This window comes from Carassius carassius, chromosome 21 (assembly GCF_963082965.1).
Source record: "Carassius carassius chromosome 21, fCarCar2.1, whole genome shotgun sequence".
NCBI classification, from domain to species: Eukaryota; Metazoa; Chordata; class Actinopteri; order Cypriniformes; family Cyprinidae; genus Carassius; species Carassius carassius.
Genome location: NC_081775.1, coordinates 1,126,575 through 1,152,725, shown reverse-complemented (window position 1 = coordinate 1,152,725; position 26,151 = coordinate 1,126,575). Strand labels below are relative to the sequence as shown.

At 42.4% G+C, this 26,151-nt stretch overlaps 1 protein-coding gene across 1 annotated transcript in view; it reads left to right on the top strand.

Annotated features, from left to right (window-relative positions):
• The first annotated feature begins 245 nt into the window (after positions 1-245).
• The window catches only part of LOC132097333 (serine/threonine-protein kinase WNK2-like), a 78,933-nt gene continuing 53,027 nt past the window's right edge, over positions 246-26,151 (top strand). Inside the window, exons 1-8 of the mRNA XM_059502966.1 lie at positions 246-412; positions 954-1,576; positions 12,954-13,126; positions 13,657-13,877; positions 14,617-14,774; positions 20,540-20,628; positions 20,967-21,186; positions 23,006-23,243. Coding sequence (XP_059358949.1) covers positions 1,025-1,576; positions 12,954-13,126; positions 13,657-13,877; positions 14,617-14,774; positions 20,540-20,628; positions 20,967-21,186; positions 23,006-23,243 — 1,651 coding nt within the window. The 5' untranslated portion in view covers positions 246-412; positions 954-1,024. The remainder of the gene's footprint in view (positions 413-953; positions 1,577-12,953; positions 13,127-13,656; positions 13,878-14,616; positions 14,775-20,539; positions 20,629-20,966; positions 21,187-23,005; positions 23,244-26,151) is intronic.

The window sequence follows — 26,151 nt, the reverse complement described above, 5'->3', positions numbered from 1 at the left end:
GAGGGAGTGAGTGCGCAGCGCCTGCTTGATCGTGTCTTATCTGCGGTCCGCGCGTCATCTGTGCCGCGTTAAACACCGCGCTGCTCTGAAGATCCGCCACCGACGCTCGAGCGTCTCATGTGAGTTACCCATCATGCTGCTTTATGCTTTATGTGACGGAGGACATTAGAGCTGTGCACCTGCAGCAGCATCATCATCATCATCATCATCATCGCTAGCCGGATTACTGGGCAGATATCGAAGCATTTAGAAATTCTGACGTTGCCGCGATATTTAAGCCGTTTTACAAATATTCTAAATAAAAACTAGCGTCTTTATACACATTGAATTGTTATTATGAAACCTTCTGCGATTAGATTAGCATTGGTTAGCATTTAGAGGCCAAACTCTTAAAGTGACATTTGTCCATGCTGTGAGTATGTATCATGTTTCATAGCAGCTCGTTTGAAAAAAAAAGAAGATACTGAATCCTTTTTCTAGTCACTTTTTAATCTCGTTTTTATTGCGCTTTAGAAAAAAAAGAGGTGAAAACATGCTCAATGCCATACATAAATTCTGTTTTATTTCATTACTTTGGATTTTGACAGTGGCCTACCTCTTGAATGTTCATTAAATGAAGGAACGCGTAAAAGATGTCGTTTTATGTGCCTTCTGATTATATAACATGCAAATGTGTGCTTATTTAATGATAAAACCAGATTTGGATTTGAGTTCAGTTTAAAGTGGAGAAAATGTAAATTTACATACACAATGTATTATTATTTTTTAATTTCACCAAAGAACAGCTAACCCACAACCAGACTAATTATTGTCTTTAATGACACTAGAGGAGATCAAAATGAAAAGTGTGCTTTCTGTGGTCAAATGTTATTCCATGCACACAGAAGATGACTTTCAGCCTGAAACTGAATGTGATTGTTGAATGCTGTTGTGATGAATATGTTGTTCCACAGATGGAGTGTCAGTGCTGCTGCTCCCCTGAGGTTCGATCTTGAGCGGCTCAAACGTGTGACTGATTCAAACCATGGAGCTCAAACCTGAGTGCTGCGCCTCATCCGTGCCCAACTCTCAGTGTGAGCTTCAGCTCCACATCTACGAGACCATCAGTGAGGGGAACGTGAACAAGCTGGAGAGCTCAGTGCTGGTGCGCGCCGGCAGCGACCCCAGCTCCTATCCCTCCTCCAAACGCCAGAGGTTCATCCGCAGGAGCCTGTGGTTCACCGATCATGAAGAGCCCCAGGCCAGCGACTGCCAGCTGGAGTGTGAGGAGCTCCGCATCCACCTGAGGACTCTGGCCGTCCGGTCCGGTTTACAGGAGGAACTGAGCGCGGACAGCCAGACGGCTCAGAGAGAGCTGGAGAGCAGCGGCGCAGATCTCCGAGCGGACGGCCTGAAGACTCACATGAAGACAGCCAGCGAGGAGAACGAGGAGGAGGCTGAAATGAAGGCCGTGGCCACCTCTCCCAGCGGACGCTTTCTCAAGTTTGACATCGAGATCGGCCGCGGCTCCTTCAAGACGGTCTACAAGGGCCTGGACACGGACACCTGGGTGGAGGTGGCCTGGTGTGAACTTCAGGTGTGTTTCTGCATGTTCTCCTTGATCCATGTGTGTGCATGTGAAGTGATGGTGATGCGTGGTGCTTTCCCTGCTGAACACAACTCTTTAAGATAGGGCTGTGCGATACGTTTAAATCACAATCGTGATGAGGCAGAAGCTGTGATTGTCATGCACATCTGGTCAGTGAAGCACTGGTCTGTGATCAGCAGTAAATCTCCCTCCGAAGTCCAGAGAAACTCCAAATACCCCCCGCAGAAGAAATCCAGGAATGAATCCCTATAACGCTAGCTCATACACTGAAGATTGAACTGCTTTCATTGATTCAGCATGACTAATAAACACACCACTATGACAATATATGGGTTATCGGAGTTCGTCTTATTATAATAAAGTATATAATAATGCAATGCTAATTGACATTGCCTGTATCACTGCTTATAATACTATGATACATCATCTCACAGAAGGATTCATTTCAAACACTCGACTGACGTTATGAAGTGAGTTTGGAGTAGAAACATGTTATTAAATGTGGTGCTTCCACACGCTTTCAGATGGAGCAGCATTTACTACACAGAGCTGTATGACAGAGCTGACATGATGAAAAATGACTGAATGAATAATACTTAAAGTAGGTTAAGATGAATTTTAAAAGTGTGCCCCTAAAAGCACAAGTGTCTATATAATAGTGTGGTCTCTGTGTGCATGTACACTGAACCTCTGCTGGAGCAACCGGACGTGTCTTCTTGATCCAGATTCAGACAAATACTGGTGTACCGTCTACAGATCTGTGCATTCATACACTAAACAATCTACTGTTATACAATATACATGGTACACTGTTCAATACAATGCACTATACACAGTACACCGTGGACACAATACTACAGATGTCCAAGAAGTGCTGAGGAAGTGTAGTTGACATCTTGACCATAAGAATTTACACGATGAAATCTTGCACAGTAACTGCTGGATTTGAGTCGATGCCATGCACACCGTGCCAGTGTTTGGTTGAGGTTTCAGATCATTGATGTTTAATTGAGTCATTGGTCCAAAACTGTCTGCTGTAAAAGAGCAGATGGTGATGGTGTGGGGCTTGTAGGTAAAACCTGCAAATGTTTTTACTTAGAAACCCTTCATTATTTCATCATGTATGAAAATATTCAAGAAATCTTTATGGATAAACTTAAACCAAAAATGCACAAATCTCAAGCTCCCAGTGGCGTGGGAAACATGGCACTTTTATTTCAACTTGGATGTCAAAGCAGCTTGTCATGAGTGGCTGTGGTTTATATTTGGGGTTTGATAAGATAATGCTTGTGTTCAGATCGTGTGAGCGCTGGTTTAGTGAAGGGTTGTGTCCGGTGACTGTCCTCTCGGTCTTCAGCCTGGGTCAGTAATCCTGGCTACAAACACTAGAAGGAAAAGTCATTATTAGAGAGAGTAAAAGACCTGTTCGATGAAAACACCACTTAAGTAGCAAATAACTAGTTTGGTGAAATAATGCAGATGAAGTCAGTGAAGGGTTCATGGGAAAGATGCATTATTTGTGAGAGATGGCATACTGACTCCCTGTAATATTTTAAATGAGCATTAAAAAGCCATTTGTCAGAGGATAAACAGTAGTACAGTAGATGCAAGCCAAATAATGAACCAGATTCCCCTGCAGACGCCACAATCCGAGAAAGACCACAGCAGTTACTCTCTCTAAATCAATCCATTGGTCTGTCAGGCTCCTCTCAAAGTTTGGGATGCTGTGATGAAGCGTGGAGTCGTAACCTTATCCTGACTGGACACACAAGAGATCAGTCCAGTCAGTCTGTGATCTCCTCTTTCTTTCTTTCTTTCTTTCTTTTGGGACTCTTTTTAAACTGTTATCTTGTTCTTTTATTCTTGAACTCAAGTCAATAACAGACGGCTATAAATTCACAAGACCTGTAGACTAAAACGATCATTCAGATCAACAGATGCATTCAAGACCATCACAAATCACTCTTATTGTGACAAAACCTTGTTTTGTTTGTTGGCCAGCTCAAAATATCTATGCATCTTTAAATCCGCTCAAGTTTAATACAACACAGAGAAGCAAATGTTAGAGGCTTGAAATCATGGATGCGGTGGTCTGAATGAAACCAAATCAAACCAAACTCTGTGACTCGGACTTCAGGAGTCCTGTAAAGACGTTCAGATGACTTTAACACCTCTTCAGATGCGTTTGAAAGCTTCAGCCTGACTTAAAACATGTCAGCTTCAGTTTCTCAGTGTGTGTGTGTGTGTGTGTGTGTGATAAGCATCTAGCTGCAGGAATGTGGCGTCACTGATGGGGATCTCAGACCCACAGAAACACACTCCAGTCGTGTCTGGGTTTGTCTGCCTGTGTTTGAGCTGGATTTGGGGTAAATATGCACAACACTGCAAACTAGGTCAGTACTGTTGTTGATTTGGTTCTGTAGAGGATGGGCAGTCGACCATGGTGAGAATCATTCTTCTCGGATCTATTGGCCTTTCACTGCAGGAAACGTAATTTAAGGGATTCAGACACCGATAGCTTTGTCTAATATTCAAATGATGTTCTTTTGAAGAAGATTTGACTGATTGTTGGTGATATTATTGACCTGTCCACCGATCCACATCTGTCTGGATCGTGAGCTCACATTATTCCAGAGCACTGGCCATTCATTTTCTCCATAGGCACTTCAGAGCATAAACAGTTGAGCGTGGTGCTAGCAACAACAAGGTTGTGGGTTCAATTCCCATGAACTAAGCAAATGCATTGATTAAATTGATAAACCGTTGTAAACCTTGGATGATAAAATCAGCACAAGCACAGCGTCTGTCTCTATTCAGGATGTGTCTCTTTTGCTTCTGTGAAGTTCCTCATCATACAGATGTCAGAAAGTGTTTTATCTTGTGGATTGTGGAGTCCTCCTGCTTCAGTCGAATCTGTTAATGGTCTTCTGGCGTCCTACCTGACAGATGAAGCCACATCAGGTGAATTTGTGCTGTGTCAACAGCGCCGCGCTCACACAGACTCATGGGAAATGCACTGAATGGCCTCGAGCTGCCCAAACCCTGCTGCCAGGAGAGGAAGATATGGATATGAACCTCAACATCACTGCAGTCCTTCAGCCTGTAATTAGTGTGTCACTCGTCTGTTTGATGACTAGTCCTGATCATTTTAATGAATGCTGCAACCGTCCCCTGAGCATTTCACTTTACCAATTAAAGTAAAAATTGTACATGTATTATCATATATGTACACATGTTGCAGCAATGTAGGTGAGTAGCTGATAGATGTGGCTTTATTGCATTATAGTTTTGGCTTTGTGATGCAAACAGTCTCTGAGAAACTAAAGGAAATGCAACCAGTGGTGTAGTCTACATGACTACATGAGTTTTTAGATGTGCAATGTGGAATTTATTCTGTAAATGTTTATATCATAGTTTATGCGCATTTTTTCTAATCGGATAAAATCTTTATCCTACTCGACTGTGCACATACATTTTTTATACGTATTTGTAGAATATATGCGCATCTTGGTGTTTCCATGCAGCTCTTTTTAAGCGATATTCCAAAATGCACATAAAAATAGGTGGATGGAAACCTATATGTACAGATCAGGCAACTGTCCCGAGTGTCTTTCACACTGGCCTTGATTAAAAAATTTGATTAATTAAAAGGAAACTTTTTTTCTTAACGGTTTAGATCCTTGTTGGTTTGACTAGCCCACAGCTGAAACGAGACCAAGCCAAGGAAACATGAAGTTAGAGGCTATGTTCATCTGTGTGGAAGGACCAGATATAAGGATGCTGCTGTTGTGACTGCAGCGGGAGACGAGGAAGGGGGCGTTCACGTAGGATGTGTTACTGTGCCCAAAAATAGCTGGAGTGAAGAAAACAGAACAGAGCCGAATGCACCGCTCGTCCTCAAACTAGCCTAGACACAAACACCATTTGTTTCTGATTATAATTCCTCAGAGCTCAAGTGTAAGGTCTTGATGATGCACAGTGATGCAGTGAGAGATCTCCTCAACTAGGGATGTAACCATTCAGTCAACTCATGATTCAGTTCGATTCACAATTGTTTTTAACAAATTGAGATTTCAGGCAAATTATAAATTAAATGTGTCCTTTCATTATTGCTTGGTCAAAATGCAGCACGTTTCTTTGTGAACTTGAAATAACACCATAATAATATACTAATATAGCATGTGCATATTATTGCTCTTTTGTTGGTTTTGATCGCTTCTGTTGTCCTCATTTGTAAGTCGCTTTGGATAAAAATGTCTGCTAAATGACAAAACTTAAATATATAGTAAATATCAAAAATAAATAGACATTTTAAAATAAGCCCCAAATCAACAGTAACACAAATAAAGTAAATCTCTTCATATAAACAAAATAAGGCTTTGTCTGTGATCTTTCCATTTAAAATGAGGCAACCAGTGTATTTTAATCTTGATCCAAACAAAGATGCTGCATACATGCAAAATGAGCAGTCTTTAATCTAAATTAGATTGTATCATTTCAAAATTTGTAGCAAAAACAGAATGATTTGACTTCAGTTTTGTGACACTATGCATAAAAAAACATCAGCATGAAACAGAAACAGCAGACGAGCTGAACGAGACGCAGATCCACTCTCTGCCAGCAGGTGGAGCTTAAAGCGTTTCCGTGGTTACCGCTGTAAACAAAGCAGCGCTGCACTTATGAACTTTAATATGGATTATACAAAGACAAGATGAACAGAATAAATACCATCTAAACTCTTCTAAAGACTCAAGAGAACAGTTTGGGAGTCTGATTGGAGCCAGACCTGTATTGGAGCTTTTCCCAGCGGTGGTAAATTAGTAAATAAATACAGGCCAATTAAGGATTTTTCTTTTGCCATTTAATTTTTTTTTAAAACATATACTTTTTTTCTTATTGGCCATTTGTCCATCTTTTCACAAAACTGAATCACGTCATCTTCAAGGCATGCTGACATAATAAAATGGAGTTCATGCTGATTAGTCAAACTGTTGAAAAACAGGTGAATGAATTTAACAGCAAAATGGACATGAGGCTATATCTCTGCAATGATTTAGCGTATTAAAACTAAACTTGGTGTGTGCTATGATTACCACGGCCTGAGGGTACCTGCTCAGTTTCAGCACAGCGCCACCTAGTTTTAATGTCATTTCAGAAATGCTAATCTTTTTTGATTAGTTTTCCTGTTGTCATGAGACTGGTCTTTATAGATTCCATGGATCATACAGAGAACATCCCATAACAACACCCATTAGCTGTTATAAATTCACTGTAAACCACGGCTTATTGCTTCAGTCAGAGATCTATTATTTGTGCATGCTGATTAACTTTCCAACTTAGTGTTAATTTTTAGATAGCGTTTGGATATTTACAATGACAGGGAGTGTTTAAAACAGGCCTTGGAGCAGATTTGACATCGTCATCATTATTCTGTCAGAAAGTTGTGCACTAAAATACAAAGCTGATGAAATGCATGTGATAGACAGAACCTTTGGTCACAGCAATATTTGTGAGCTGATAACAGAAGCTCATTACTGTCCGGTTCATCATATCTCTGGAAGTGAAACAGCAGCGTCAGCGTGTGTTGACCTCTGACCTCAGCGTTCACTGGGCTGATTGTTCTGATGTGTGGAGTCGGGTCAGTGGGTCAGTCAGGACCTTGTCAGACTCTATTCAGGGCTGGAGTAAAGCGCTGAGGTCAGTAGTGCACTGAAAGCCACCGAGGTCATGACACTGACTGAAAGACGGTCTAAACTCACTGCTGGGGAGTAACAAGTTACATGTGACAGAATTACATCATTTAATTACTAAATACATGTAACTGTAATCGGTTAGTCACTGCAAAAATATCTGTAATTAAATTAGTTACTTATGAAAATGTTAACGATTACAAAGGGTTTACATCAGAATACTACTTGTATTAATATTTACTATTTCTTGTTATGATTTTAAATTTGTATCTTAAAGTAAAAAGGTGCTTAAGACTGGTTTTGATTTAAAATTAAATTATTATTATCTCAGTTCTTTAACAAAGTAATTGAAATAGTTACACTATACTTATTTCATTTTACATAGTGACTTGTAATATGTAACCTATTACATTTGTAAAGTAACCTTCCCAACACCGTCTAAATCATATATCTCTTTATCCATCTCTGCATTTTTGTTAATGCTGCGAATCTTTACACGTTTAAAGTTTATATTCTTTTATTTTCAGAGTGCTGTTAGAAATTGTTAAAGGTTATAGAAGGTATAACCTTAATGTAAAGGTTTTGTAATTTTGTACATTATCAATTACAGTGTTCTCTATTAATGTCTGACACTGGAGAGTACAACATGAAAGATATGATGAAAAATGTTATATTGAAGAAAGATAATTGAATAACGCTGCTTGTATCTATTGAGTTGGTGTGAAAAGCTGTACTAGGTAAATTATTAAAAATTATAATTACATTTTACATAAAAGAGCAAGTCGTCTTATTTTCAGTGAAATCTGTAAATCCCACAGCTCACACTTTTTTTTATTAAATAACTGATTACTCTAAGTTTTTCCTTAACATGTATGGACATTAGGAAAAAAAAGAAAAGAAAAGAAAAAAGTCAGTTTTAGAAAGAAAGCAGGTGAACTGCCCCTTTAAGAGCATCTGCCATTGATAAATCAGCCACCTGAAGCCTGTTCACTTTAGTGATAAACAGCCCTTCACTGCATCCCAGTTCAGTACTTCCTGTCTGAAATGATACGGAAGGAAACTGCTTGTCAAGCTGTTTGATGGGGTCTTTATTGTGCATTCGGGTTTGATCAGTGCACTGGGCAGAGTACTATTCTTTAATATGCGTTTTTTGTGTGTGTGTGTTGTAATCTACTGAGTGTCATTCTGTCAGTCCTGACTAAACACAGGCGTCTCACTGTATGTGTGCAGTCATTTATTCATGTGTGAACACACACTCATGCAGTTTTTGTGATATCGTTTGGGGAATGGAAACATGCAGATTTCCTCAGTGTGCGCTCACCTGTGAGTATGCCTGCACATATTATAGCTCTATCAATAAACGCTAATAGAGCTGTGCAGGGCTAGAACAGAAGCGTATTGATTAATTCCTGTGAGTTTAACAGCCCATCTTTAGACCTGTCTGTCTGAAAACACTGAATCACTCGACAAAGGAACAGCAGGATGTGAGACTGTTGATGCTTTTATTTGTGCTCCTACACTCATTTTAAAATGAAATAAATAAAGCTTCCTGAAGAAACCGCATATTCTTTGAACTGTGTTTGTCAGTGTGTATAGTATGAGAGAAGCAGTGGGTAAAGCATATTCATTCATTTGATCCATGTTGTGTACAGATGTGCTGGTGTTTTCATAAAAAGAGACCCTAGCTATGTCTGTATCATGGGCTACGTAAATTGACTTGGCTAGTTGTTTTTGTTTTGTTTTTCAAAAAATCTAGAAATGCAGTAGACACTGAGAAATGCACATGCTGCACCAGGTCGCTTTATACCGCTAATGCTCACCCAGGCTGCACTTATTTAATGACAGATATAGTAATACTGAGAAAATGTTAAAATATATATATATATAAATTTTCTGTTTTAAAATGTAAGGATCATGTGACACTGAAGACTGGAGTAATGATGCTGAAAATTCAGCTTTGATCACAGCAAATAATTGTACAATATTCTGACACAGAAAGCAGTATGATAACACTTTATATTAGGGTATTAATGCATTTTAATAAAAATTCGATGTAAAAAAATTAATGTGAATTTAATGTTAATTTAATTTAATATGCATTTAATGTGAATACAATGTAGTTAAAAACACCTGAGACAAAGAATTAAAATTCTGATAATATTTCACTGTTTCTGGTTTTACTGTATTATTGATCAAATAAATGCAGCCCTTTTTCATCAACATTAATTCCAAACCTTATACTGGAAGTGTGCTTTGAAACCTTCACTGGCAGAGATGCACTGTGAGCATGAGGTGATGCAGATGGAGCAGAGGTGGAGCATGAAGCAACCGCTGCATAATGCATGAGACAGACTGCTGGAGCTGCAGAAGCCTCTCCCTATACACAAGTAGATTTCCTTGTGCACATTCATCAGGCCTAAAAATGACACTTATGCTTTCACATGTACTCTGGTTTGAAGTTGGCATTAAAGGGGTCATCGGATGCTACATGCACTGAAATGTGTGTTGGCAGTGTGTGTACATAACCACCCTATAATGATAAAAATCCACCTAGTGTTTTTTTTTTTAAATCTTGTTAAATCGTTTCCCCTTTCTCAAATCGAGCCGATCTGAGATGCCTGTCTGTGTGATGTCACAAAAACAGGCCCCTCCCACGATTCTTTAATTGACCATAGTGTTTCAGCACAGACTGGACTGGCGTCTTACCTGAGCTCCGCCCCCTGAGTGACTGTCATCAGTCCTCCAGTGTTTCACCGCTGGAGCAGATGTGGACAAGAATGACTCTTAAGAGATTGTGTTCTGTTGTTGGATGTAATAATGAACAAAGCAGTCGTCATTTACTCCTAACATCTGAGCCACTGAAGTCGCAGTAGATTACTGTATTTTCTGAAGGGAACATGCCCTCAATCTACATAAATGTGTCTATGTTTCCGTGAATCATTCAGGATCCAACTTCACCTACAGAAGTGAGTGTAAGGTGTTTTAATGAATCTTTGCAAATTGCTTTCCTAATAATGTGCTAATTAGCACGTTTCACAATGAATGCAGCTAAAATTAAATCGTCTCTCCTATTTGGCTGAGATACAAATATTATTATCTGGAATCTGAGGAAGCAAAAAAATCTAAATATTGAGAAAATCGCCTTTAAAGTTGACATAATGTCACGTTTATGTTTCCATCTAGTTCCTGTCCTTATTTGGTCCTTCCAGTTCCTTTCCCCAATGTTAGTAATCACCTGTTCCTTGTTACTAGTTATCCTTATCACCTCTCTGCCCCCTTGTTTTCTGCCCTATTTGAATTCTAACCCGTTCTGTTCTCCCTATCTGCAATTGTTCATATTCACTCCTTGCTACGTGTTTACCTGTTTCCTTGGACATTTTTAAAGACTTAAAGTTTGCATTTGACTCTGCGTCTCCTTGCTCCTCACAGTACCATAACCTGTGACAGAATTCCAGATGAAGACCGTAAGCAGTGGCCACAATTTTCATCTCGTATTTCGAGGAGAATCTAAGTTGGAGAAGCTGGATGGTGTTAGTACCTAGGCTAGCTCCAGTGTCTGCTCCAGCCCCAGAGCTCGCTCCAGTGTCTGCTCCAGCCCCAGAGCTCGCTCCAGTGTCGGCTCCAGCCCCAGAGCTCGCTCCAGTATCCGCTCCAGCCCCAGAGCTCGCTCCAGTGTCTGCCCCAGCCCCAGAGCTCGCTCCAGTGTCTGCTCCAGCCCCAGAGCTCGCTCCAGTATCCGCTCCAGCCCCAGAGCTCGCTCCAGTATCCGCTCCAGCCCCAGAGCTCGCTCCAGTATCCGCTCCAGCCCCAGAGCTCGTTTCAGTATCCGCTCCAGCCCCAGAGCTCGCTCCAGTGTCAGCTCCAGCCCCAGAGCTCGCTCCAGTATCCGCTCCAGCCCCAGAGCACGCTCCAGTGTCCGCTCCAGCCCCAGAGCTCGCTCCAGTATCCGCTCCAGCCCCAGAGCACGCTCCAGTGTCCGCTCCAGCCCCAGAGCACGCTCCAGTATCCGCTCCAGCCCCAGAGCTTGCTCCAGTATCCGCTCCAGCCCCAGAGCTCACTCCAGTGTCCGCTCCAGCCCCAGAGCTCGCTCCAGTATCCGCTCCAGCCCCAGAGCTCGCTCCAGTATCCGCTCCAGCCCCAGAGCTCGCTCCAGTGTCCGCTCCAGCCCCAGAGCTCGCTCCAGTATCCGCTCCAGCCCCAGAGCTCACTCCAGTGTCCGCTCCAGCCCCAGAGCTCGCTCCAGTATCCGCTCCAGCCCCAGAGCTCGCTCCAGTGTCCGCTCCAGTCCCAGAGCTCACTCCAGTGTCCGCTCCAGCCCCAGAGCTCGCTCCAGTGTCGGCTCCAGCCCCAGAGCTCGCTCCAGTGTCCGCTACAGCCCCAGAGTTTGCTCCAGTGTCCGCTCCAGCCCCAGAGCTCGCTCCAGTGTCCGCTCCAGCCCCAGAGCTCGCTCCAGTGTCTGCTACAGCCCCAGAGTTTGCTCCAGTGTCAGCTACAGCCCCAGAGCTCGCTCCAGTGTCCGCTCCAGCCCCAGAGCTCGCTCCAGTGTCCGCTCCAGCCCCAGAGCTCGCTCCAGTGTCCGCTACAGCCCCAGAGTTTGCTCCAGTGTCTTCTCCAGTGTCAGCTCCAGTGTCCGCTACAGCCCCAGAGTTTGCTCCAGTGTCTTCTCCAGTGTCAGCTCCAGTGTTGACTCCAGCCCCAGAGCCAGTGAGGGTTCCTGTCCCTGTGTTTAGCCCATGCTGTGCTCCAGTCCCTAAATCCCATTCAGAGCGCCCCTTTCATTATAATATTAATGGACCTTAATCTATAAGTTTAAACCAACGGCGCCATCATTTTGATTTCACAAGCGACAACGGTGTACCAGTTCTAATGCCATGGCAGAAGTTTCAACTAATATGGTTTAAAATGCATGATTTCAGTGTAATAAACATGATAATCAGAACCAAAACAGATGTTTGTAGCAGGTACGAGCTGTAATAAAAATAAAGTTAAAAAATAAAGTGACTAAGTAAATAAATGTTACCGCTCTATTTTAGAAAAGGGGGCGGGGAGCAGCAGCTCATTTGCATTTAAAGAAACAAAATAGGCATTTTCAAAATGTTATAATAAATGATCTGTGGAGTATTTTGAGCTGAAACTTCAAAGACACATTCTGGGTACACCAGAGATTTATATTGCATATGGTAAAATAGTATGTCTCCTTTAAAGATGTCCAAATGAAGTTCTTAGTAATGCATATTACTAATCAAAAAATATGTTTTTTTATATTTACGGTAGAAAATTTGCTAAATATCTTAATGGAACATCATCTTTACCAAATATCTTAATGATTTTTGTCATAAAAGAGTAGTGTATAATTGTGACTCATACAATGTATTGTTGTCTATTGCTACAAATATACCTGTGATACCGATGACTGATTCTGTGCTGCAGGGACACATGTTTCACTGCAGGATGGTACATCTCTCTCTCTCGCTTGAAGAAATGAGAGACTCAATATAGAAGATATTTCTTAATGCAGTTTCTCACAAGATCTTTCTGTCTGTTCCTGATTTATTAGCTGTGATTAATATCAAGCCTATAGTGATCCTGAAGAAAGGATTTTCCAGTGGTTTGATGTGAGTTCTCCTTTCTCAGAGTGTCAGATGAACTGTTTTCATTGGTTGTGTGTGTTCCAGGACCGCAAGCTGACGAAGGTGGAGAGGCAGCGCTTTAAAGAGGAGGCTGAGATGTTGAAGGGTCTCCAGCATCCAAACATCGTGCGCTTCTATGACTTCTGGGAGTCTCCGCTGAAGGGGAAGAAGTGCATTGTGCTGGTGACCGAGCTCATGACGTCAGGCACGCTCAAAACGTGAGGGGCTCTCTGCTGGACGTCTCAGGCGAACGTTAGAGTCACAGTCCGAGCTGCACTCAGTGTGGCAGGAAAGGAGAAGTTCAGAGTTCACTGCTTTCATGTAATCATGATCGGCAGATGTAGTTTGCAGTCAAGCTCAGGTGTTTATGAAACAAAAACTATGAAATAGAAGCTTATAAATGGTCAAGCCTCACTCAACTCACAACTTACAAGTTGTTTCTATCTAAAAGGAAGTGATGTCGACTTTATTGTCATGTAATGATTTCTGATTTATAAGCATCCAGTGAACAATGTTGAATTCAGATAAGGTTGTTGATGACAGACAGCTTTAAAATATAATGTTCAGCATCTCAGGGCAACCCGATCATGATCTTTTAGCAGATATGAGGAACGAGCCGACACTTCATATAAAGTGGGTCTTCTGAAGTCTTTGAGAGGGAGAGTTCTTGAGTTCACTGTCACACACACATGACATGTTTGCAGTTGAGCTTTATGCAAAATCCAAGTCATGTATTTGTTTTCTCCAGGTATCTGAAGCGCTTCAAGGTGATGAAACCCAAGGTGTTGCGCAGCTGGTGTCGTCAGATCCTCAAAGGCCTGCACTTCCTGCACACACGCACTCCTCCCATCATCCACCGGGACCTGAAGTGTGACAACATCTTCATCACGGGGCCCACGGGCAGCGTGAAGATCGGGGACCTGGGGCTGGCCACGCTCAAAAGAGCCTCCTTCGCCAAGAGTGTGATCGGTGAGACTGCGCTCCACTCATAACCAGCTTTTCTGGATTAATAGACACTGCCAGTCAAGGCTTTCCAACAGTATGATGTAATGTTTTTAAAGAAGTCTCTTCTGCTCACCCAGCCTCCATTTGATCCAAAATACAGCAAAAGTAAAATATTGCATGAAATATTTTTAATATTTAATATAACCTTTATTATAAAATAGAAACATTCCTCCAGTCTTCAGTGTCACATGATCTTCAGAAATCATTCTAATATGCTGATTTGCTGCTCAAGAAACATTTCTGATTATTATTATTAATATTTAAATAATTATGTAATTTTATTTCAGGATTCTTTGGAAAAAAATAATTTATAGAAATTAATACTTTTATTTAGGAAGTATGCTTTAAATTGATGATAAAGAAATTTATAATCTTGCAAAATATTTCTATTTCAGCTAAATGCTGTTCTTCTGAACTTTCTATTCATCAAAGAAACCTGAAAAAATCTATTTAGCTGTTTTCAACATAATAATGTTTTTTGTGAGCAGCAATTCAAATATTGGAATGTTTTCTGAAGATCATGTGACTGGAGTAATGATGTAAAAATTCAGCTTTGAAATCCCAGGAATACATTTTCAATGTATTCAAATAGAAACCCGTTATTTGAGTGTTTTGTGGTTGATGTGATCTCAGAAGTGAGCTGTAGCTGTGGTGTAGATGTAGTGGGTCTGAGGATCTTTGCCTGCTGTGATCATATCCTCAGGTACGCCGGAGTTCATGGCTCCAGAGATGTACGAGGAGCACTACGATGAGTCCGTGGACGTCTATGCATTTGGCATGTGCATGCTGGAGATGGCCACGTCTGAATACCCATATTCAGAGTGCCAGAACGCCGCTCAGATCTATCGCAAGGTCACCAGCGTAAGTCACACCACACTTAAACACTTCCTCATGTTTGTACTGCAGCGATCTTTCATTCCAGGAAGACTGCTGTGATTGTGTGATCTTTGAGACTCATGTTATCACCTCTCGTGAAGCCCACACAGAAGTGACTTCAGCTGTAGTTCATCGACCGGCCGCTTGAGGCTGGCTGCAGAAGAGAGTCAATCTCCCCATGTTAAAATGCCCAACTTTACAGCATAAAAAAACATGGTTACAGCCTGGTGCAAAAAAAGATTTCGGTCTGTATAGCTAATTTTGCCCTTAATGACAACTGTGAGGGGGGTGAATTTTTTTCTAAGTGCATGGCCACTGTTTAAGTCCTGCTCAGCATGTTTCTGCATGTTCATAAAACACAAACAAGGAAATTCACAGCATAAAAAGTCTTATTATTCCCTGAATTTCAATCTTTGCATGAAAAAAACTCACATTCAGCTCTGACTTCAGTCTGATATGAAACACATCACATCATTCCACCACAAGTAAATTCATGTCATGATCATCTTTTTTGTTTCATTTTTCTCTTTCTTTAATAATAAAGGAATAGTTTGTCTAAAAATGCAAATCTCCTCAAACAATCCAATATTAGGATGAGTTTGTTTCTTCATCAGGTTTGTAGAAGTGTAGCATTGCAGTAGGGTCTCATCAGTGGATGCTCTGCAGTGAATGGGTGCCGTCAGAATGAGAGTCCAAACAGCTGATAAAAACATCACAATAATCCACAAGTCCAAAAGGACATTTTTAGCAAATTGTTGGATGTACTGTTCTTCTAAATGACAAATTAAGGGGGTGATGTGTATTTCAAAGTCCTTTTTGACAGAGACGTCACAGTCAGCTGCGTGTTCAGTGTGTGTGCAGAAAAACACATAACTTTCCATAAAATTTATGGAATAAGAAAAAATATATATATTTGTGCATTTGGATGTCAGAATCAGAGTGAAGATCATTTTTATAGAATAATGTCGTCAACAATGCAATTTGAAGCTAAATGCAGACATTTAAATGGACAGACTGGATGAAAACTGCTTAGATTACTTTTAAATCATAAATTTGATTTAACAATAGGTCTCTGTCATAATATTCATATATGCAGTTCATTGGGGACATATTGTATTATCCCTACAGTTACAGCACAGAATATGATTTAAACCTATTAATACTAAAAATAATAATAAACTTTATTTTATAAAACGATATTTTATAAAACGCCTTTAAAACAATACAAAATTAACAAGCAAATGCAAGTTTAAAAAATGTCTTAAGTTGAACTTTAAAAACATTATAATTCTGAACTTCCCTCGAGAGGCAGAGAATTCCAAAGAACAGGAGCATAGAAAGAGAAAGCCTTATCACCCATAGATTTGGTGATAGAGTTTGACTGGACGTAATCTTGCAATATTTCTGAGGTGGAAAAAGAGGTTTTAACAGTTTAACAAGTTAACTCCATGGTTCCTCACTCAACTCTGGATATCCAGGACCGAGCTGTCAAGAGTCAGGGACAGACAACCAGCTTTAGAAGTCTGATAACGGTAACCAATGAGCATAACTTCAGTTTTACCACCATTCAAACAAAAGAAATTATTATCCATCCACATTTTAATTTCAGTTATGCAGTCAGACGAATAAGCAACTTCAAGGCACAAAATCTGCATGTCGTCTGCATACAAATGGTAATGAAGGCAGAGCGATCTCAAAAGGTGGCCTAAAGGTGACAAATAAATGTTAAAAAGCAAAGGACCTAAAACAGACCCCTGAGGGACGCCAGTTAGAAACAAACTGGGAGCAGTCAGTTAAATAAGACCCCAACCACCTTAATGCAGTCCCAGACACACCAAACACTCGTTCAAGACGAGTAAGTAATAGACGGTGATCGACAGTATCAAACGCGGCTCTTAGATCATGAAGAATAAGAATCGATGTTGCACCAGAGTCATCAGCCATCAACAGATCATTGGTGACTTTGACCAAGGCCGTCTCAGTATTGTGAAATGTATGAAAACCTGACTCAATGTCACACACCTGGACTCATTTTGTGTGTTTTTGCCCCTGTGACCCAGTTTCTGTCTCTATGTGGTTTGATTAGTTCCCAGGTGTGTCTAGTCATTTCCGCATGTGTTCCATGTCCCTGTTAATTTAGTCATTCCATCCACCTGTGTTTTCCCTATTATCCTTTGTACAAAAGCCTTGTCCTTTCAGTTCTGTTTTGTCGGGTCTACTCGTCTACTTGTATCTTGTCAACTTGTCTACTTGTCCACTTGTTACCTGTTACTTGCCACTTGCCACTTGCCACCTGTTATTTTCTACTTACCTTGCCTATGTTTGATTTAATAAATCCTTGTTTCGTTTATCCCTCGGCTCCGTGTTCCTTCCAGCAGCGTAAGCCGTGACAGAAGACCCGACCTAAAAAGTTAAAAACTGCGTGTTTTCCCTCCGTTTTGTTTTCCGTTTTTTCACAGTCTTTTTCTTTCCGTAGTGTGTCATGGATCCCCTCTATCGCCCCGAATACCTCCTCCTCCTGCTGGAGCAGGAGGGACTTTCTCTCGAGGACCATACTAGACGGTTTCTCTTGATAGCTAATGCCACCAGCTACCCGGACCACGCGCTCTGCACCTTTTATCACGCCAGCCTGAACTCCAGGTGCAGAGCGTTGTCGACCGAAGATGGTCCTCGGGAGGATTTCGCCGCATTCATAGAGTGGAATCTGGTGAGAAATGGGTCACCTCTCACGGTTGGCCCAATGGAGGATCTCGCCAGGTCCACTCTGGACCCAGAGCCCAGCCTACAATCTCCCCACGGTACGAGGCATAAGCCCGAGCCCACCGATGACGGAGAGCCAGAGAGCAACCCGTCAGACCAGGTGCGAGAGCCGGCGACACTGCCCACCACGAGGGAGCAAAATGTGGAGCGCCAAATGGGTCAAAATGAGGGGGTTTCCAATTCACCTATGCCAGATCCTCTGTTAAGCCCAGGAAGGGCTCCTGATCTTCCGTTAAGCCCAGGACGGGCTCCTGATCCTCCTGTAAGCCCAGGACGGGCTCCTAAACCTCTGTTAAGCCCAGGAAGGGCTCCTGATCTTCCGTTAAGCCCAGGACGGGCTCCTGATCCTCCTGTAAGCCCAGGACGGGCTCCTGATCCTCTGTTAAGCCCAGGAAAGGCTCCTGATTCCCCGTTAAGCCCAGGACGGGCTCCTGTTCCCCCATTAAGCCCAGGACGGGCTCCTGATCCTCCTGTAAGCCCAGGACGGGCTCCTGATCCTCCTTTAAGCCCAGGACGGGCTCCTGATCCTCCGTTAAGCCCAGGACGGGCTCCTGATCCTCCGTTAAGCCCAGGACGGGCTCCTGTTCCCCCGTTAAGCCCAGGACGGGCTCCTGTTCCCCCGTTAAGCCCAGGACGGGCTCCTGATCCTCCTTTAAGCCCAGGACGGGCTCCTGATCCTCCTTTAAGCCCAGGACGGGCTCCTGATCCTCCGTTAAGCCCAGGACGGGCTCCTGATTCCCCGTTAAGCCCAGGACGGGCTCCTGTTCCCCCGTTAAGCCCAGGACGGGCTCCTGATCCTCTGTTAAGCCCAGGACGGGCTCCTGCTCCCCCGTTAAGCCCAGGACGGGCTCCTGATCCTCTGTTAAGCCCAGGACGGGCTCCTGATCTTCCGTTAAGCCCAGGACGGGCTCCTGATCCTCTGTTAAGCCCAGGACGGGCTCCTGATCCTCCGTTAAGCCCAGGAAGGGCTCCAGCCCCAGAGCTTACTCCAATGCCTGCTCCTCCAAAATTCCCTCCCTCCCACCCACTCCTGCCTCCTCCTCCGCTGTCGTCTGGCTGCCCCTCTGCTCGCCCTCAGCCTACCATCATTGTGGTGCGAGCTCAGCGGGACCGCCATCCTCCAGCGACGCCTTGGTCGGCGTCTCCCTCACCTCCGCCTCCAGCCTCTGAGGCCTGGACTCCGCCTCGGCCCGTTGATCCGTCGGCTCCACCATGGCTCCTAGCTCCTTCCTCTCCGCCGTGGCCCAGCAGTCCACATGCTCTGCCTGGCTCCCTCGTCCCTCCGGCTCCGCCTTGGTCTGGCGTCGTCCATCCTATGCCTCGGGACTCCACTCCTCCGGCTTCGCCTCATCCCTCCGTCCCTCCGGCTCCGTCAGGCTCCTTCATCCCCTCGGCTACACCTCAGTCCTCGGTCACTCTGGCCTCACCGCGGCCTTCCGGATCCACATCGCCGCGTCAGTTACCAGAGCCATCAGTTCCGCCTAGGACCTCCGGCTCCTCCCCGTCACCCTGGCTCTTCGGCTCTCCGTCTCCGCCTCGGGCTCCTCCTCCACTTGCTCCGTTGCCGTGGGTCGAGTCCCTGGAGTCGGTGACCATTCCTCCTCCATGGCTCCTTCCACCGTCGGCCCCACCTTGGGCCGTTATGGCTGTGGCCTGGGTCCTGCTGGGTACCTCCTGCTTCAGATCCTTCCTGTCTCCTCCCTGGCTCCTCCCTCTGTCATCTCCTCCCTGGCTCCTTCCTCTGTAGTCCCTGTCTGCTGGCCCCCTCCTGGGAGGCTGTCCTCCACCGGAACCTCCTCCCAAGTTCCCACCCACGCCTCCCTTTGTTGTTTCTACGGTGCGAGGACGCACCTACCGGGAGGGGGGAGTACTGTCACACACCTGGACTCATTTTGTGTGTTTTTGCCCCTGTGACCCAGTTTCTGTCTCTATGTGGTTTGATTAGTTCCCAGGTGTGTCTAGTCATTTCTGCATGTGTTCCATGTCCCTGTTAATTTAGTCATTCCATCCACCTGTGTTTTCCCTATTATCCTTTGTACAAAAGCCTTGTCCTTTCAGTTCTGTTTTGTCGGGTCTACTCGTCTACTTGTATCTTGTCAACTTGTCTACTTGTCCACTTGTTACCTGTTACTTGCCACTTGCCACTTGCCACCTGTTATTTTCTACTTACCTTGCCTATGTTTGATTTAATAAATCCTTGTTTCGTTTATCCCTCGGCTCCGTGTTCCTTCCAGCAGCGTAAGCCGTGACACTCAAGAGGTTCAAAAAGATTAATTGTGAGATGGTTACACAAATGAGAAGCAACAATACGCTCAAGTAATTTTGCCAAAAATGGGCGATTTGAAATAGGACTAACGTTATTGAAGTCATCCAGTCCATTTGCATTACTATTAACATTTTACATAACGTACCTATTTTATCTCTCGCATATGCAAGTTTATATCTCCTAATACAGATTTCAGCTCTACAGATGTCACGATACCAAAATTCAAGTAGTTGTATAAGAACATTATACTCAATACCACAGGAATAAATAGCAGTAATACTTTAACATTAACTCTTTTATTTAAAATGACAAAAACACAACATTAGTGGGACTTGGCCTTCAAATAAAGCACACACGCACCTATACTCTGAATGCAAGGATTAGTTTAAATTCACTGACATTCCAGCAGGCCGAAGACATCTTTTAAAATCATTTACATAATTATTTAAACCAGTTATATTAGCCAAAAATGTTAATAAGGATAATCTGTGGATGGATACACTTACTTATGGTATTGAAGAAAAACAAGCAGCGGCTGTACTTGGTAGTGTAGTCTGGGTTCTAGTGACCCCATTGAGCTCACTGACTCGAAGTCTGTTTGCAGCAGGCTTTCACTGGACAGAAAGATTAACAACAACATCAGTCTTTTAGTCTGCAAGTGAGCAAAATGTGCTGGTCCTCCACAGTTACTGCTGCTTAATCTCTCTCTCTCTCTCTCTCTCAGGGGGTGAAGCCTGCCAGTTATAACAAAGTGATGGATCCTGAGGTCAAAGAGATCATTGGCGAGTGTATTTGTCAGAAAAAAGAGGATCGGTGAGTACTGAGAGCCCAGCTGATCATCACAAGTACAGTCCACAGAGACAACATCTCAAGCTCTTCAGACTGAAATACACACTGAAGTGTTTCAAATGTTTATAATAAAGCTTTCTGTTATTGAGTGAATTGCATTTAAAATCCATCTTGATGGCAGTGCATCATGGGTTTATCTTCTCTGCACATGCATATATGCTTAGTTTTACGCACACATCCCAAATGCAGTTAATAGGGTTTCAAATTGCAAAAAGAAGCGAAATACTTTCATATAAAGCACAGTACTTTGAAATCACCATTTGTGACCTGTGCTGGCAAAATGAGTCACAATCTTCCCACAGTTACTCCATCAAGGACCTGCTGAATCACGCCTTCTTCGCGGAGGACACCGGCGTGAGGGTGGAGCTGGCGGAGGAGGACGACGGCTTGAAGACGTGCATCGCGCTCAAGCTGTGGGTGGAGGACCCCCGCCGGCTGAAGGGCAAGTACAGGGACGCAGGAGCCATCGAGTTCAGCTTCGACCTGGAGAAGGAGGTCCCTGAGGCCGTGGCACAGGAGATGGTGCGTGTGTGCGCTTCTGAGCTTCACCAAGCAGTGCCTGCTAAAAGAGCAAAGAGAAGAGAAAAATCTGAGATTATGTCAGCGCAGGCTAAAGTTAGCTCTGTTACAGGTCTGCGCCTGTTATATTAAAACACAATATTACATTAATAATAATATTAGCAGAAAAAATAATAATAATTCATGTGGGGAGTCATAATGCACCTCCAGCACAAATTATAATAGTCACCCTTGAGAATTAAACGTTTGTGATGACCCGAGCTCTCGCAAAACGTTCATTGTGAAATGTTTGCACTTTGTTGAGAAAAGTACCATCAAAATCATCTGAATTGTAAAAAAAGCCTTTGATTCTTGAGCTCAGGCCACTGTTGTCACCGGAAAAGCTTTCCCTGGCAGCTGCACTCCTGAAGCCAGGAGCACAGAAGTGTGAAAAGGACTAATTGTGTCTGTCAGAGACGTGATGTGTGGACAGGAGTGCTTCATGTCTGGACGGTTCAGTTTAAAAAGATCCTTACAAGCGAAGTAAACCCGATTTAACTGTGGTTTGTGAACACCACAGAAACAAGCAGTGTGTTTCCTGAAAGCTTTTTAATGCAATAATCTTCTGGCCAACATTGAATTATTCTGATAGAGAGGTGGACGTTATATACCATTAACAAACGCCTCATAACCTCTGACTGTGAGGATGTCTTTCATTTCATTCGGCCGCTGCGCTCGAGGCCTGTGTTTTCAGTCACACTTGCTGAGACTTTGTGAAAGCCACCCTCACTTTCTCGGGAACTCTGGATCACCTGCTTCAGCTCTTACCAAACAGGTTTTGAGGTTTAAATACAGGACACACAGGCAGTCAAAGCCGCTTGAGCGCATTATATATATATTCAAACATGCACTTAAGTAGAGTATGTGACCTCCTGGACCTGGTTCGGATTGGAAAATCCTTTTGCTGTAATCACGTTATGTAATCGCAGTGTTGTAACGTGTGGGAAAATGAGTCTGCAGCTGCTGTTTATACTGATAGCTGCAAACATTACAGAGGTTCCCTCGTTTCACAGATATTGATCTTTCCACTGTGCCTTTCTACACGAAACCCTCTCATTGATGACTTTTTAAAATGACAGTTGAGTAAATCTCCTCCAAAATTTTCTGTATTTTTTTTTTTATCCTTTTTGTATTATTATATTTTAATGCATAATGTAGCACAGTGAGAATTGACAGAATTTAATATTTTATATACTGTATACTATTATAATATATATATATATATATATATATATATGTAATGTAATGTAATATACATTTTTTTTGTTCATATTTCGACGTAGGTTTATTTACCTTATTCCTAAATTAGAGACAGCCACAACAATTGTTCTTGCTCTCATTAGTCAGATTGTATAGCGATGCATCATTTCTAACATATTTGCAGCTGTAAAAAATGATTTTAATTTAATAATTAGTACATGTGCTAAACTTTTATTATTTAGAGCATTTTACTGTTTACCATCATGATTTTTACCTTTGCATCATAATGCATTGTTGAATCAAATCATAATGAGGTGAATTGTATCGGTAGCTGCTTCCCCAATCTTTGATTTATGGTATCATTGCCTATGCATCGAGATGCATGTCTCATCGGCCTCAGTTATGGAGAGGCACATCACTTTTCTGTATGTGTGCGTTGTGTCTAGTTTAATATTTCCTCCACAGACAGTTCTCCTTTAATTCTATGATCTGTGTTCCTCTGTTCCTAAAATAGCGCGATGGCTTCTTTCTCTCTGCTCTAAAAACACGTGTTCACACCAGCCCCCTCTCCTCCCTCCGTCAGGTTGAGTCTGGTTTCTTCCATGAGAGCGATGCAAAGATAGTGGGCAAGTCTCTCCGTGACCGAGTGGCTCTGATCAAGTGGCGCAGGGAGAGGACGGTGCCGAGGGCCTCGCAGGGCGTGCCGGGTGACACGGGGCCCATCCTCTGTGAGCCGCCCGTTCTGCCGGAGCCTGAAGAGCCAGAGGTGGATCAGCATGTTCTGGTGTGTCCGCTCGGTGCCAGGACCACATCCACCACCTGTAAGCCTGCGGGGTTGGGAACCTTTGGGGTTAGATATAGTTCTAACCAGGTTAAAAAAGTACACTTCCATAATCTACTTGAAGTGCTCTAATCATTTAATGTACTAAAAATGATTCTTTAGTACTACTTAAGATCAGCTAAGTGTACTCAACTGTGCTATTTTGAATATTTTTGAATACACCATGAATATAAACTAAAATGTGCTTTTTAAAAAACTAAAAAAACTATCTATGTATTAACCTGTTAACCTGCACCAGAACGTCCTCGTCCTCAAAGCCCCGCCCCCACGAGCACATGTCAGTGATTATGAATAGATTAAATGAAACAGGACAAATTTAATCTTGACAAACTATGTATCATTATAAAGATCTAAGCCTCAAGCATCGACGACAGATCGCTGTTTTTCAATGGAAAGCTTATAAAGACTGTATTTGCTACATTTGTGTAAGCAGTTCACATAAAAAAATAAACATTGAAAACGCTGTACATACCAGGGGTGCGTTCTCCGATAACGTTGTCTCTTAGCGCGCTACGAATACTCAAAAGGTACACCTTAACTACAGGTATACCTTTGCTACGTGTGTTCTCCGAACTATACCTTAGGATGTTGCTTAAGGTAAACCTTCTTAAGTTCGACCTTAGCAGGCGCTGTCAATGGTGGAGGTGCTGAATTGGTTGATATCGACGCCTCGATGATCGATTGTGCGCTCTTTCCTTCACAGCGGTATAGGTAAAGTATTGAGAAAACAATGTTCTTTATAAAGAAGCGTTTTAGAAATAGTACAAACTGCATTTATCGGGGCTTATTGAAATAAGTACATGCAGAAATAAATATGAGTATGTGTTTATAATTTAGCAAGTGTACAATCCCAAACCCTCACGGCCATAAGTGTGTTAATGTTCTCCACAACGTATGCTGATTATCCACCAGCCGTATCACATTATTGGCGTAAATCGCTCATTTGTGTAATTGGATGATTTCCTCAATAAAAGTGCAAACATGAGAGACATACCGACATTCACTATGTCGGGGGAAAAAGTCCGCAAAAAGAGATCGCCCAGCCACACTGAGGTCTTACTCAGCCCATATCCATCCCCAACAACCTCCAGAAAACTCCACCACGGCATAAAAACGAAGCAGCAGCCAGCAGCTTAATTTCGGGGCTGAGGGGGTAGCTCCGTCGAGTTTGTCTTGACAAATCTGGGCCAACAAGATGCAAGAGCTGCAGAATTTGCTCCCGTGGCAGGCAAAATGTTTTACAATGGTCTCTTCTGACATGGTAGTCAGTGGACTAAAATGTTCTCTTATAAAGTAGTTGACATACACTAACTGGCTCCGCGGACGCCGCCGTCTTTGATTTAAAACAAGTACTCGCTGTCTCGCTGCCATAGCTATAAAGTTTGTGTAAACTCATCTTTCTTTATAGACTCCTAAGCCTTTTCTGTCAAATGGTTCGCCAGCTGATGTGCCTTAGGATAGTAATTAAAAAAGCTAACAACCATTAGTGTATGGAAACTTTATTAATAAAAACACTTCCATAAACTGGGTGTTGGCTATAACAACTTAAGTATTTTATGTGTATAATTTTAAAGTAAAAATGTAATACTATTTTACTATTTTACGATTTACGATTTTAATACTAAATCAGATTTTATATTAAATGTTCATATAAAATTTTCTATGTGTAATTAAACTGCGATGTAACAAATCTTTTTGCGTAGTGGTGGCCACTAGCGGTTTGAACCGTCAGCAGCGATAAGGTATAGCTAAGAGCGCTCCAGACCAACCTTACGAACGCATGACTTACAGAAGGTATACTTAACTAAGGTTTCGGAAACCACGTATTAACGATAAGGTACTTCTTAAGGTACAACTTAAGAACGACGTAGCGTTAAGGTAGTTTCGGAGAACGCACCCCAGATCCGTCGTAATAAGGGGTCATAAACACATCCACAGCTGTAAATCCCGGTTTAGTTAGAAAGGTAAGGGTCCACTGAACGTCATCTCATGAAGCACGTTTAGTCCAATAAAAAAACTAATGCGGTGGGGTTGTCAATACGATATTAGGGAGTAAAAAAAAGGGCAATATTGATATATCCAATGATATTCTTTGTGTATATTATACTGTTCAACAAATCACAAATCTCATGGGTGAATCACATTACAGTTTTTGACTGTTTCGGATCATTTTTCGGATTAGCAATGAAAGAGAAATATTTCAATTTAGCTTGCTTTCCAATTTTAACATGCTTTTCCTCTCTCAGCTGTTTTCATTCACTTGAAAGTGACCAAAGTGTAAATAAATGACAGTAAAAAACATAACCTTGTGGCACGGCTGACACAGAAGATGTTATTTTTGTTTTCTTCGTATACAAACAGTATTCACATTACTTCATAACGTAACGGTTGAATCACTGATGGCAGATGGACGATTCTGATGATGTCTTTCATCTTTCCTGGACCTTGACACTGTTATTTACTGACAGTCTATGGGACAGACACAAGCCTCCTGGTTTTCATCTAAGATATCTTTAATTGTGTTCTGAAGATGAACAAAGCTTTTACGGGTTTGGAACGACATGGGGGTAAGAGATCGGCAAAAATATATATCGGTCGGGCTCTAATTAAAAGTGCATTTTAGTTCATATTCATGGTGTCCCAACATAGTACAGTTGAGTACACTTAGTTGATCTTAAGTTTATCTTCTTTTTCTTTTTCTTTTCTTTTTTAGCACATTAAGTAAAAAATGTGTGCATCAAAATAGAGCACTTTAAATACATTATGGAAGTGTACTTATTTTTAACCTGGATTTAGAGAGCATCTTCAATGTGAGGATGTTTACCAGAGAAATTAAGACATGTTATAATTAAATGCTTATAATGCTTAATGCTTATAATAATTGAGCC